The sequence below is a fragment of the Patiria miniata genome, unplaced genomic scaffold (assembly GCF_015706575.1).
Source record: "Patiria miniata isolate m_02_andy unplaced genomic scaffold, ASM1570657v1 HiC_scaffold_1, whole genome shotgun sequence".
Lineage (NCBI taxonomy): Eukaryota > Metazoa > Echinodermata > Asteroidea > Valvatida > Asterinidae > Patiria > Patiria miniata.
Window position 1 is genome coordinate 18,354,726 of NW_024037047.1, and position 14,882 is coordinate 18,369,607.

Consider the following 14,882-nt stretch of genomic DNA (forward strand, 5'->3'; position numbering starts at 1 on the left):
GTTCCTTGTGCGTCAAAAGCAAAATAGCACCCATTACATGCGATTGTTTTGATGAAAGGATTTGCTAACAATTGAAAAACTACCACTCTCTTGTCACTTCCAACGAAAACAAGTATTACGATCCTGTATATATTGTTGCGACACATAATAATGTGTAAGAGAACAAGATGGGCTGAATTTCCACTGCATTTTTCCTTTAAAGTCTTGTTGGCATTTTAAAGTTTGTCTGTAATATGATTCTCACTATTAACTCAATAGCTTCCAATGACATTCAAGGACAGCTATAAAAATGGGCTACGTTTGTAACACATGCATAACTTCTGAAAGCATTGGTAAATTTTAGTGATTCATTTTTTTCTTTAAATGAGTGGAAGAACATGCTCTTAAAGACATGCTTGATTGGTGTTGATTGTTTGCTAAGAAAACAAAGACAAGTTAATCTTTAATCGAATCTGCCTGTAATTTTTACAACGAGCAAGTTCTCTAAAATGGGATAAAATGTCTTGGCATGTTTTTTTTAATGTTCAACCAATTAGTTGCGGGTGCCCGCAACATGCGGGTCCTCTAAGGGAACTCTAAGGGTGCTTCGTGAATACCACTTAACGCAAGTCTTACGTGCCCTTAACATCCACTTACGGGTCCCCGCAACGCAAACATTTACGGGTGCTTTGTGAATAAGGACCCTGGACACCATAGCTCAGTAATGACTCCACAAGACACTGTTACCAGCTGACAGCGCCCTCTAGTTTTAGCACTAATGTTCAACAGCAAAGGATTTGGGTGCTAGTTACTTTTAGGACCCCTCCATGTTTTGAATTCGACTATAGTAACAGTTGGCGAAGTAAAGTAACAGCTGGCGAAGGCAAGATTAGTGTTCTTTCTGACTCATTGCTCTAAAGGAAAAGGGAAGTAAAGTCAAAAAATAATCTGGTTGACTTCTGTAAGAAAAGCAACGTCTAACAAACAAAAGAGGGGTCCTAAAAGTAACTATGTCAGTATTTGGGTGAAGGGGGAAAAAGATCTCACTGAGTTAAGGGCATCCAAAGGTACTATGCAATAATCTATCTTTTTAAAAAAAATCAACTGTGCATAATACATAATTTATTGAATTGTATAAAATTATCATACCTTTTTATTTTCAATTTGTTTTTAGCTAGTTCAATTTTTCCAAAGCCACTGCTATTTTTGGATACCTGAGGGTGCCGTTGGTGTGATGCTGGGCTATAAGGCAACAATCAGTGAGTTTGAGTACAAATAAATTATGATTCAACGTGATTTGTAACAATGTTAACATAAAGTTTGCTCATTGTTAGTCTGAGTATCGATCCGTTGTTAAACAGAGCCTGCATGCTCCGCAACAACATCTGATTATCCAAACATGCAAATTTAATGCCACGTACACCACGCACCAGCCAATCGGAGCTGCTTTTAGAACTTGTGATGTCATTTCGAGCAGAAAATCGGCCTAAGCTTTTGATTGGTCATTTATCTGCCATGTTTGTGTAAAACAATAAGTTGCCAAAGGCCCGATTGAAGGCGCCCACTGAATGGTCAGAATCTCGAGGTCAAGCAGCAGTCTTGTTTCGCATAATTAATCGCCCAATTTGCATGCATATCATAGACGTCAAAGGTAGGGGTAAAAAAAATATTTTTCGTCAAATTTGTTTGGAGAAGAGAAATGGTTTTGTTCAAAAGCACAGGTCGCATTTGGCCTACAGGGTTTAGGTTTAAGATGAATAAATAATTCACTACATGTATATTGTAATGAAATTAAATAAATCAATAAAACAAATAGATTCAGTTTTCTTGTGCAAAATAGAGCAATCGATCATAGTGGGAACTGACAATTGTACGAAATACAGGTGCGATGTCTATATTAAAATCTTGAAATTTATCAAATATTAGTGTCTTGAGAAGACAGATATTGAGATACTGGCATAGTTGACGTGCATTCCGACTCTCAATTTGATGGTTGCGGGTTCGATTCACCCTGGTGCCAAACACGAGGTATTTTACTCTTTACTGTTTCTTATGTTATTGCAACTTAAAACTCTGAAGGGTGAAAAAAATGTTACTTTCCTTGAATGAGGGGATAAATTGAAACTTCCATCTTCAACAAGAGATTGCCCTTTAATTGTAATGTAAATCTTTACCAGATTGGTACATATATCTCAGCCTTCTCTGTCCAAGTCTTAAAACAGAGTACTCCACGACTTTTAACAAACTCTTTACATTCCAGACAAAATTTAAAAAAAAAACGTACAATAATTACATAAGATTGCATACACTTTTATTACTATTGTTCAGTAAATTAACAAAATAACTGCATTTGTATACATATATTTATCACAGTAAGTCACATATTTTGCCATGCTTTTTACGGAAATTCATTAGCAAAAAAGCAACAAAAAACTACATCATTTCGAAAAGAATTTTAGTTTTTCTTATTTCCTTTGAGACTACTAATGAAACGTTAATAGTTTTCAAGCTTACATTGTTATCCACAATATTTGTATATTTCCCCAGCCTTTTTGACCAACGTTCTGTAAAAGATCTTTGGGTATCCTTAGCTCAGAAATGGACATTTCATTCCATCAACACCACAAACACATGTGAGATAAAAATTGCCGCTAAACATTCCGTTAGTCACATTCTACCTCATTTAAAATCAACCTGATTTTTTTTACGATAGGTACATCTAAAACATTAATCATGTTACACTCAAATAAAAAAATCTTTATTAGGCCAAAAAAAAAAGTCTCCGGTTTCTGGTATGCGCGCAAGCGTCGCCGTAGCCATGCGCATCGGCAAAATGAAAAGTTTTTTTTTTCAATGAAAGATGATGTCTCAAAACCGCCAAACTCACTGGTTTGACTTGAATCCTGCTGCAGCACAATTTTAACGTGTTTTGAGATTGGGTTATGGTCGAGAATAAGCTTTATGTGGCCTCTCTGGACTCCCATATATTTGCACTAAGTTTAGTCGGGCACCATTTGCAGTCATCAGCCGACATTTGAAACAAAAAAATCAGGTAAAAAAAAATAAGCCAAGTCGCCGCACCACTTTTTGGGCAAGCTCCATACCAGAAACCGGAAACTTTTTTTTTTTTGGCCTTAGGCACTACAATTTCTACATTTAGGTATTACAATTCTCCGAATACAAACCAGCATGGTGTCTTCATATCAAATGAAAGTAGCAATTATGTATACACAGAACTTAAAGTAGAACGACCAAGAAAAAAAAAAAAAGAATTTACATTCATAGTCTAATTTCAGTTCCACACCAGATTTTATGTGGTGTGGTGGACTTGCTAATATTACCAACTTTTACCAACTTTTCCTTTTGCAGAAATACACAGAAAACTCAGATTTTTTTTTTTTACCACGACAAATAAGGGTTAAGAAAAAAATTACATACAACCTCTATATTACATTAAGACATCATATCACTGGGATAAAGGCACTAAAGATTTTAGAAAGCTGGTTCAAGTCCCACTGTGATGAATGGAGTATTTGTGTTCACAAGCAACCTACTTTACCACAATATCTCAATTTAGGTAAACTTCAGTAAACAATTAAAGATTTTGTTTTTGGGTGTGAGAATCAAAACGGTTGAAGTTTTCAAGTTGCTCATAAACAAGTTTTGACATTTTTTTTTCTCCAAATTTGTTGCAATCTGTAGTTGCAAGCACCTTGACTAAAATTTGTCTTCAAGGTCTGGGTCAAATTATTGTTCGTAATAATTCTCTTATTTGTTTTTTACGTCCTTTAACACAAGTAACAATTTTAACGAGTTATACTTTTGTGACCGCTGTCCGCATGCATACTGTATTTGTAATCAATATTTCTCTGTAAAAACTGACTATAAAAAAGTTGAAATAATCCACATACAGAATTTCCAAAATGTAAACACAAAAATATGCAACTTTGCACAACCATTATATTTTTCCCCTTAGTCCAGTCACAAGTCCAGTCACAAGTCCAGTCACAAGTCCAGTCACAAGTCCAGTCACAAGAAACAGCAGATGAACAATAACAAAGGAATGCCTTTGTCAAAGCTCATTTGAATAGCTTGTGAGTTGAGTTGGGACTGGAGGACTTGTGATGGACTTGACTACATCCCTGGTGGTTTAGCGAATTAAAAAACCACCCTCGGTCGGTGCACAGATTTGTGGAACGCGTCGCAGTTTAGTTGCCAACTTTGATGTCCAAACCCTTGACAGCCGTGGCGAAGCCAACGCGGTTGTTATCGCGGTCGAACTCGGTGTAGTATTTCCCGATGAAGACATCACCCAGGATCCAGAGAGGGCCCATGGGTTTGGGGATGTCCATGCCCAGAAACCCGCTCAGGCACAAGGTCTCGCCCGCTGTCGATTCCTGTCAAGAAATGATGAATTATCAGAGGTGAGATCTTTCAGGATTTTTTCTGATTTCGAGATTTTTTCGTCGGTTTTTTTCCTTCTGATTTACAGTTTTTTTAAAGAATCTTTTCTCAAATCTGGAATTTTAACTGAACCCTTTCCTTACAATGGTCGACTTGGTGGAACCATTACAGACATTAAAAAAAGTACTTCAGAAGTATCCACACACAATGTGAGGTATGGAGTGCCATTTGGTAATGCAGTGAAATGACTTGCAGTTTCATAGGGACCAGATTAAAAAAAACCATAACTTTCCGTAACAAAGATTTCTGTTCTACACAGCGCCCTCGACAGTTCATGCGCTAGTCCCTTACCTTCAGTACATAGTCCTGTGGTGTCAGTGTGAACGTTTTCCCGTTCAGTGTGAAGGTCACGTTGGGCATGGTTGGGATCTTGCTGCAGTCCACAAGGTACTGCGAGAAAATACAGATCAAAATGTTCAATGTTAACATTTAAGCCTTTGCTTTGCTACACCCTAAACAATTTGGTTTTGCTTGTACAATTTTGCTTGTAAAACCACTGGCCTGGAGAAAGCAAGGGTTAATATATACCAAGAATACTCTTTGATTGAACTTGCTTCATTAATCCTTGCGAAATTTGCAAATATTGAAGTGTTTTGGAGAGTGTAGCAAAGCAAGGATTAAGAAAATCAACATATTCCCAATGACAGAGTAAGAACCAATGACGGAATAAGAACCAATGACAGAGTGAGAACCAAAGGAAGAGTGGGAATTACCAATGACAGAGTGAGAACCAATGACAGAGCAAGAACCAACGACAGAGTTAGAACCAATGACAGAGTAAGAACCAATGACGGAATAAGAACCAATGACAGAGTGAGAACCAATGACAGAGCGAGAACCAACGACAGAGTTAGAACCAATGACAGAGTAAGAACCAATGGAAGAGTGGGAATTACCAATGACAGAGTGAGAACCAATGACAGAGCGAGAACCAACGACAGAGTTAGAACCAATGACAGAGTAAGAACCAATGACGGAATAAGAACCAATGACAGAGTGAGAACCAATGACAGAGCGAGAACCAACGACAGAGTTAGAACCAATGACAGAGTAAGAACCAATGGAAGAGTGGGAATTACCAATGACAGAGAGAGAACCAATGACAGAGTGAGAACCAACGACAGAGTGAGAACCAATGACGGAGTAAGAACAATGACGGAATAAGAACCAATGACAGAGTGAGAACCAATGGAAGAGTGGGAATTACCAATGACGGAATAAGAACCAATGACAGGGTGAGAAAAAATGACAGTGTGGGAACCAATGGAAGAGTGGGAACCAATGGAAGAGTGGGAACCAATGACACAGTGGGAACCAATGGAAGAGTGGGAACCAATGGAAGAGTGGGAACCAATGACACAGTGGGAACCAATGGAAGAGTGGGAACCAATGGAAGAGTGGGAACCAATGGAAGAGTGGGAACCAGTGAAGCTGTTTACCTCCCCTTCAAAGAGAGGCGCAGCCCCGATGGCATCTTGGATCTTCTTGACGTCTGCTGTGGGGCCAGCGAGGAGCGAAGTACCAGAGTCGCAGATTGCTTGGCAACCATTCTCACAGACAGTCAGGCCCTTGCTCACAATCTGAACTCTAGAAGATATAAAAAAACAAAAGGAAATAAAAACTAGACACCAACAGTGGCGGAAAGTGACGAAAGTACCACTGTGTCAATCTACAAACTAAGTATGAAGAAAAATTCAAGTTTTAGTATTTTTATGGAGAAACAGTTTCAAGGATCAAAAATGTGTCTATTCTTACTTGTCCATTTTGAACTGCCAGTAGCCCTGTTTGGTGACATCAACGTAGGAGAATTGGCCAGTGTAGTATTTCGGATCGGAAGATCCTAGGATGAGCTCACCACCAACTGCAGCACCTTCCTTCCTAAAAAAAAAATAAAACGCAAGGCGTGATTAGTAAAGCTAGTCTAACATCTCACAAAACTCTGTTTAAACACCTATAATGACATCATGCTTTGTTTACATGTGCGCTTTCCTATGGGAGCCAGGTGGGATGCCTGCCAATCGTCCCCACCTTGCTCCCATAGGAAAGAGCACAAGTAAACAAAGCGTGACGCCATGATGTCTTGGGTCTATTGATTTAGAATGGCCGTTCAATGGAAGTCCTTTTCATGCATGTTTACGCACTAGGCTGGATTTAGCCCATTTTTTGGCCTTACAGGGTACCCCTATGATAGCACTGCCCGGATCACAAGTGACAGTCAGCATGTGCCAGTTAGTGACGAACAAAGACGACATGGGGAAAGTGTAATCAAGCAGTTAGGGTTCGTGACTCAGGATCAGAGGGTCAGGGGTTCGAATCCAGCTGCTGGTCATACACTGTGTCCTTGGGCAAGCCACTTCATCCCCACTTGACTCTCTCCACCCAGGAGTATAAATGGGTACCGGCATTAGATTGAGAGTAACCTGCGATGGACTGAAATCTCATCCAGGGGGAGTAGAAACATTGTCGGTCGTTTCATGCCAAGAAAACTGGAGATAAACGCCGGCCTAATGGACCATATTGGCTCGGCACATACTTTACTTTTACTTGGGACCATGTGGCAAACTGACCCAAATACTGGTGTTGTGCACTTACAGGTAGTACGGGAACCGGGTACCCTATTCCAGTAAAACACGGGTAGCCGGGTACCCGTAAAAGAAACCCAACCCTAAAAATTCAAAATCCCAGAAGTTGTCTGAAGGGCTTTATAGTGTAAACTGCAACTTTTGCGAGCATCATCTGTCACGCGTTTAAATGCACGTTAATGTGAAATCTGTTTTGGTTTTTCGATGTAGCCTGGTGTTCATTTTGAAAATTCCCCACAAATGACTTTGAAAACTTCTGTTTTTCATTATTGTCTGAGAAGTTACTAAGCAATTTGTAAAGTTGGTAACGGGTACCCGATTCCATAATCTGGAACCGATTCCTGACATTAGACGTCGCGGACCTGGATCAGATATACCACCCTACTAAAGAAGCCCTTCATAACCACTGCAACGGACCAAACTAAGCAAACAAACAGCAAGGTACCAGTCACAGGCAGTATGTATATCACTCAACAATTTGGCTGGTAACCATTTTTTCTATTCAAAAACAAATAGCTGCTGTGCTTAACAGCGTCATGATGCCCTGTAGAAAAATGGGCAGTACACTGTGAGATATAATATGATTTTGAGGAAGATTACAGTGACAGAGGCTAAGTCCAATAACTTGCAATGTTGGTAATTAAAGGGCTACGGCTATTCAATGTAGTGTACCTATGGCAAGCAAATCCCTAGCCACTGAATAAAAGATTGGGACTGGGCCTGGATGTCTAGGTTTGTCAGATATATGTACCTGTTGAGGTAGAAGGAGAAGACATTCTTGTCTAAGGATTTCTGAGCCATCAGAGTGTCGAAGACCGGAATTACGCCGTCAACAGATATTGCTGGGTAGCCCATTCCCAGGATGCCGTCAAATTTGGCCACGATGAACGTTATTCCCGGTTGGTGCGTCGCGGCTCCAAAGGTTTGCTTCAAAGCAGTCTCATCGCCGACCTGTCACAGACACATGTTCTCATTAACTCATTGTAATGTCTACAGGTACTTGCAAATATTCATGCGCCTTTAATGGGACACTACGTTCTGGAATATGCCCAATTGGGCTACAAAATGCGTTTTGAATCAAATGATGTTAATCGGAGAGAACATTTAAAAGTAGGATATAAACATCCACACAACTATCCTTTAAAAACTGGGCACTTTTGTAGTATACTTTTGTAGTATTCTTGTGTTATTCGTGCGAGGACAACTTTCGGGGTCCACTTTTGCGTCCCCAAAAAGTCGAGCTGTTCGTGCTAGTTGTGATTCCAGCTGTAAGGGTTCGCCTTTTGCGGACGTGTAAGAAATCACATTTTGTGCATTGGTGATTGGTCACCGCTGTTTATGAGCACGGTGCTGTGTACGTGTGTAATACTAGAAACACACACAAAACGACAGGAAACACGTATCATACGCCGTTTGTGTCCGATGTAAACAATCAGGTTTTTTCGTTTTTTCCTCAGGAACAGTAACACATTAGATTGGTTTCCTTTCAACCAGATGTTTGAAATAGGATAAGTAAACAATCTAAAACATGAACTTTTTGGGGATGTCAGGACACAGTGCCCCTTTGAGAAGAAGAACAAGCTAGAAATTATCTCAGAAGCTGAGGCAGTACAAACATCTGGGTTTTTTTACTTCAGTGATCCAATTTTTCATGATTGCAATAAATTGGTAGCTGGTCAGTAGAGACCTATGAAAGTATCGCAACACAGGGACATGAACCTGAAGCACGTCTTGTTTCGAGGCCAAGGGACAAAGTGATTGATTGCCTTAAAAGGCATGTGCTGATGTTTGTTACTAACGAAATAACTAACGGAGAGACACGATCTTGAGCTACTTTCCGCAGCTAAAAAAACAGGACATTTTCTGACACTCTCTTACTCTAACGGTGTCAATATCCAAAATGCCACTGCAGGCTCCTGTGCCGTACTGAATGGAGAATTTGGTGCCGTTCTTCTGATAGGTGGACGATTTGCTGGAGTCGTACTTGTTGTGCAAATCTAAAGAAAGTGGCAAAAATGGTAGTACAGAAAAAAAAAAAATTAAAAACAAGACGAGGCAAGACTGGTAATGCTGGTCCCAAAGCGCACACAATTCTGTGCAACTGATTAATGCATATGGGTGCAACCCAGTAAATAGGCCAAAAATGAAATTAAGGATTGGAGACATACATGTATGTGACCAGTCACCACGAAATGAACTTAAAGTCGGTAATTGCCAATTTGCGGTACACCTTTCTCCAATTTTTTTTGTTCTGTCAAACATCTTTAAAACCTATTTCGTCCCGTCTATTTTAAGTTGACAGTTCATTCACTGTAACACAAACTTAACAGGGAGATTTTTAAATGCCATTTTCTCAAGAATCAGTTTTACAACTTCAAGTAAGTTGGTGGTCTATATTTCCGTTACTGAACTCAGTACCCCTTAATGTTGCATACCATTGGAAAGCTCTTGTTTTGCAGAATCCAGATATACATATATATTCAAATTCTTAAAAAGTCTGACTTTAAGCTCATTTTGTGATGATAGGTCACCATTGGGTCCAAAAGTGGCGCTACTTAGCCATCTTGTGGTTGTGGAGGAATCCTTTTTTCAAAATGGCTACTTTTCCAGTTTGGGAAATGTCATTCGTTTTAGGGGTGGTCTTCTACTCTTCTTTGGCTGAGAAGTCATAGGTCAACCCACCCAAAATTAAAAGGAAAATGAAAGATGACTTGTTGATCCTCATTTTGCCCGCAATGCCAGATCCCCCCTTAATGAGGACAACATCTTGTTACTATGAATTGGCAGCATACTCACAGCAAGCGACATCCAGCCAGCTACAGTCTACGCTCGGGACCCACAGGTTTGAGCTCCCAGTGTCAAAGATAACGTTGAAGTGCTGCGGGGGCGTTCCGATGGTTATTGGCCCGTAGTATTGCGCCTGTAATGGCAAACATTGGTATGGAAATTAAGTTCTTTGGAACCTTTGCAGCTAGCAGGATTTTGCAAGTTAGATGAGGAACTCAGAGATCAGTGTCTACTAAGTAACACAGGGCTTTAAAGGTAGGGGACAAAAAAGAGTGTGATAGATCCATGCGGAGTGATGTCATCCGATGAAAACATCTATTCATTTGCTCACCAGTTTTCAATCATTGGTTCCTATGTGTTACCATTAGCACTCCTTACTCAAGAACCATTGAGTTCCAAGAACACAAGTCTAGGAGCTAGAAAGACCAATGTAAACAATTCCCGGATGTTCACGCCCATTTGGTTTCCAGTATATGGAGCAATCAGGAATCAGGAAGGTTCTGGAGAAAAATGCTCGTTATGTAAACTTAAATAATCAAATCATCACTCCTCAGGCAATTGTCAATTGCAAGACGGACTCCATACCTCCCGGGCAAGGTGAGTCAAGGGTGTGTCATGTTCTTTAATGCTGTGACACAGGGGTGTGTTAATTCATGATTTGGTATGTCAAACAGCTTATGGGGTGTTTTTTTTCCTCAGTAGGTGTGCATGTATGTATCACAATTTGTGAAAGGTGGGTCAAAAATGACGCAGGGGTTGTTGATGACCCAATGATACACCTGTCCCGCAAGGGTCATGAGGCGCCTAATACAATTGGTGGGTGCATTATTCAGTTAAACAAACAAAATTGACCAGTTTCACCGAAGCAGAATGTGAACCTGCGACTGCCAGACACCATTCAAGCACTCTACCAACTGAGCTGTCCAGCCCCGTGTTGGCAGTTCCCCATTTTGTCAGTGTCTCTGTCCGACAGGTAATAATCGGAAGCCAACAACCTACATGTACTGAGCAATTCATATGCTATCTGTTATCATTGACAAGCTCAGTGAATGACCCTTAAACTTAACTTTTCAAATCGTATTGCATATGTACATCCATCATCTAGTAATGGTCAAGGAGATTACAGACTAGCAGTTCCGGATCATTTCTCTTAATTAATCATTAATAAGATATGGACCTTGTGTTGTTTATGCTCAGCCGTGCATAAATTTAGTCCTTGATTATACTTGACACCCTCCGCACTGCTCCAGGATGTCACTGCCTCTGCCTCAGCCTATTGACAGTCATAACCGGAGGATTTTGCAGGATTCAGGCAGTGGTCACCTTTCCAAGGACCATATTCAAGAAATGATGGAGGAATTTGCAGGATTCAGGCTATATGCTATTTTTCCATGAGGCTAATTGGAGGATTTTGCAGGATTGAGGCTACATCCCAGCAAAAAGACCTAGGGAGTTAGGGTTAATAAGTGAGGATAAGGCTTTTTTTAACTTATAAGTACAAAAATAACCGACTTACATCCATGTAATCAACAATCCTGACTGATCCGTTCGTTGGGGTTTGATACTTCGACGGTTTCAAAGTCACATCATTCTCAGTCAGAGTGCGTCGAACCCGAGGCATCCTGTACAGGGGAATCCTGAAACACAAAGCAAATTAAATGGAGGGTCCGTTTCTTTAATAATTTAAGTATTTTGCAAAACCCTTTTCTTGGAATTTGTGAAATCAATTATTTGTTTAAAAAAAATTCGTTTTCAGTTGGTGATAATATTCAGTTCCCTTTTGTAATCCTTCAAAACCAAAGACTTTAAAGTTGGTGTACATGTGCTGTTTGGGTGTGGCACCTTGAAAAAGAGATTTTCAAATTGAATTGATAATTTTTTAGCATTACATTAGTTATGAGCTTTCCAATGAGACATCGCACACAAAAAATCAGCCCATGACAAGTGATCAATTAATTAATTTCAACCTTTGAATTATGAGTGGGACGCTCATAATTTGTTCTGAATAGGGTGCGCAATTTCTGAACTGGAATGCACCATTTAAAGCAATTTTTAAAACTGTGTAAAGGCCTGCAAAAGCAAACAAGCAAATGTATTTGTTACAGGACATTATATTCCTTTAAATTTCATTTGGAAAATAAGATTGAAATTTTGAAAAAGCACGTATGCCTATATACCAACTTTAAAAACTTTCTTCACCGAAATAACATGCTGCATAGGTTACTTGTAGGCCTACATTTGATATCTTGACAATGTCTGCACACTTTTTGGGGGTGGGGTAAAAAAAAGTTCCACACCATTTGTAATTCAACAAAAGAGCGCCCTCTAGCGTCCATGCACTTGTCCTTTACACATCCTGCAAAACTTTTGGAATTCACCGCTGCAACAATTTCCTCAACATCATTTTAACAATTTTTTTTCTTCATCGCAACTAAAGTTTGTCATTTGATCAGTGTCTTCGAACTTTTTGGAGGTAATGCAAACTTTTCAGTGCCCTTTGCTTAAAGGGAAATTACAACATTTGCAAACATCGAAAAATAAAACTACCTAGTTTTTACGAAATACCTTACTAGGATGTTGGTAAATGACAGTCTAAAGCATCCTGTAAAATTATGGCACCTGGTGTGAAGTCATTTTCAAGAAAATGGTATTTTTGTAAAAATTTCCAACGGTGGTCAGCCGACCACCGTTGGAAAAACCTAACTATTTTTCAACTACTGCTCCGAATTAACCATTTTTCTTTCAGTCCAAATTTTGTTTGCTATTGGTTACATGTTCATGAACGGGTGCAGGCCGGCTAGACTGGTTCCATTACCTTACAAGTTTCCGGCATCTGTAAATTGATTGATCCATTTTATATTTAGTGGAGTCAGGGAACGAGACTACTTGAACATTTTTGTTTTTCTTGATTTTTTCCAGCATTTTCGAACACAAACCTTCAAACATGTCAGTCTAACAATATTTGATCTATTATACTTACCCCTCAAATATTTCATTTCTGAAAATTACAGCAAAAGCCAATCATGTATATTCCCTTTAAGTTCTAAACATGAAACTGAAAATGTCCCTCATATATCTTATGATGAGGCCAAGTAAAAAAAATAGTTGGTCCGGGCTCTCTGAAAAAGGGGGGAGGCCCTTATTGTTATCTTTTTTTGCAAGATGGCGGATTTTCCAAGATGGATTCTTCCAATTCCTTGACTCTTCTGCTGATACTTTTGTGTCCAAAAGAGGCGTCACTCTTTCCCCTAGATTCTAAAGTTGCATTGAAAAGAAAGCAGGCAGGAAGGAGAAACTGGTTATTTTTTTGACTTGGCCTATTTGAAACTGAAGTAGTTGAACAAATATTGAAACTGGTCAACAATAAACCAGCAAGTCACGGAAGTAAGTGCAACATCAGGTCTTGTGTGACTTTTATCAGTCCATAGAATATTGACCTTTAATCACAATAGCATAAAAATTGTGAAATACCATATCTTGAGACTCAATCTGTAAATTATATGACACTTGAAAATGGTTAACTACTAAAACCACTGGTCTGGTTGTAAACTTTTAAGTCCAGTTTTCTTATTTATAAACAATTTTGCTGTTTTCCCATTTTTTGCATTGACGTAATTAACAAAAAATAGTACTAGTAGTATAATAGGCCTACAAATTTCATTCCTCATTTTGTATTGGGATTGTTCTGGCATTATGAGAATTTGTCAGGGTCATTATCCACTTCCTTCGCAAAACTGAACATTCAAATTAGGAAAAAATGTTGCAACCTGACGTCACTTTTTTCTTCATATATTATTTATTTATTTATTCCATTTCTTTACCCAGGGTATGCCCAAACAGTTTAAAACTGGTTTCCATTGGGGCCCTGCATACAATAATAATGACTACAAACATGTTTAATTATACAATACATTACAAATACAATAAAACGCTGTGCATGGTAAATCGACCGCCATTCATTGTACACAATTTTTTTTTGTGCACAAACCAATTGCAGTCCTGGCCATGCCTGCAAGGTTGTCAGGTTAGCGGTTATTCCTCCTTTTTTCACTGCAATTGTAGGCTGAATCTTCATCGTGGATCGTTTTTTACTTCAAGGACCTGTGTAATGGTTATTCCAGGCAATTTTTTTTTGGGACCTGCCTACGCTGCTTGGTTACGTGAAAAGTGTCCTCCAGCCCTAAATGACAACCCAATGATAAAATTTAGGGCTGGGTAACTCCAGCTACAGTGATCAGATGACACTGACAGACCTCCACTGAGACAAAACAATGTAATGGGAAAAAAAGGTGCAGTCAGGAGGCAACATTCTTTCCAAAAGCTATAGGTTCGGTGACTTTTCATAAATACCTAGCATTGTAAATTGTGATTGTCATGTTCATTCATCATCGACATTCAACATTGTCATTGCATTGTCATTCATCATGCATACATTGTCGACGTCTTTCATTTTTCAACACATCAATCTCTAATTTTACACTTAAATTACAGTCCAATAATTAATACATGTATGTTACATGTACCTTGTCGCTGAGCTGAAGACAGCTGCAGACAGCAGAACGGCCATCAGAACGATCTTCATCTTGAAAACCCGAAGCTAACTGGCTCAAACAAAACGAAAGTTTCTCAGCAAACTACGCAAGTTCTGCCGCTCTCGCTCTCTTCAGCACACGAACAATGCAATGCGAGAATTTCGCAAAATGCAAAACAAGCTCTCTGCAAATCATGTGATTTCTGGTCATCTGACAGTACAGCAACTTTGTCCCAGTGTGTCGAACAGTACGCGCCCATCACTACCTGCTTACTATTGGAAACCAGGTTGGAAATAAAGTAAGCACTGGGGACGAGGTTGACAGTACAGCAGGTCGCTCACTTCGCTGGTTCCCTATCGTGCCTGTCCAAATTATCGAACGTCACTGGTGGTCTGTAGTGTTGTGCAAGTTGGCGTGCGTTCGAAAAATAGAGTTTATGAAAATCCGGTCTCGTTTCCAGTATGGATATCTCTTTAACTTCAGAGTGTAAGAAGCTATTTGCTCAAAACCAAATAGAGATACTCTTCTGAAACATCGC

At 39.4% G+C, this 14,882-nt stretch overlaps 1 protein-coding gene across 1 annotated transcript; it reads right to left on the reverse strand.

Moving 5' to 3' along the window:
* Positions 1-4,075: 4,075 nt before the first annotated feature.
* On the reverse strand, positions 4,076-14,561 carry LOC119724276 (cathepsin D-like). Its single transcript, XM_038195257.1, has 9 exons — positions 14,336-14,561; positions 11,329-11,449; positions 9,822-9,945; positions 8,904-9,022; positions 7,777-7,976; positions 6,199-6,321; positions 5,883-6,030; positions 4,735-4,833; positions 4,076-4,376 (listed from the first exon to the last, which is right to left on the reverse strand). Exons 1-9 carry the CDS (start codon positions 14,392-14,394, stop codon positions 4,188-4,190), a joined length of 1,182 nt encoding a protein of 393 aa, XP_038051185.1. The 5' UTR covers positions 14,395-14,561; the 3' UTR covers positions 4,076-4,187.
* Positions 14,562-14,882: the final 321 nt, after the last annotated feature.

Bases quoted from the DNA above. Each gene is read 5' to 3' on its own strand.
- LOC119724276 (XM_038195257.1), bottom strand. From the start codon at position 14,394: ATGAAGATCGTTCTGATGGCCGTTCTGCTGTCTGCAGCTGTCTTCAGC. The intron at 9,946-11,328 runs GTAAGTCGGTTA...TTGCCATTACAG, and splicing joins GGATTGTTGATTACATGGAT to GCGCAATACTACGGGCCAAT. The intron at 7,977-8,903 runs GTAAGAGAGTGT...TGTCTGTGACAG, and splicing joins TGGATATTGACACCGTTAGA to GTCGGCGATGAGACTGCTTT.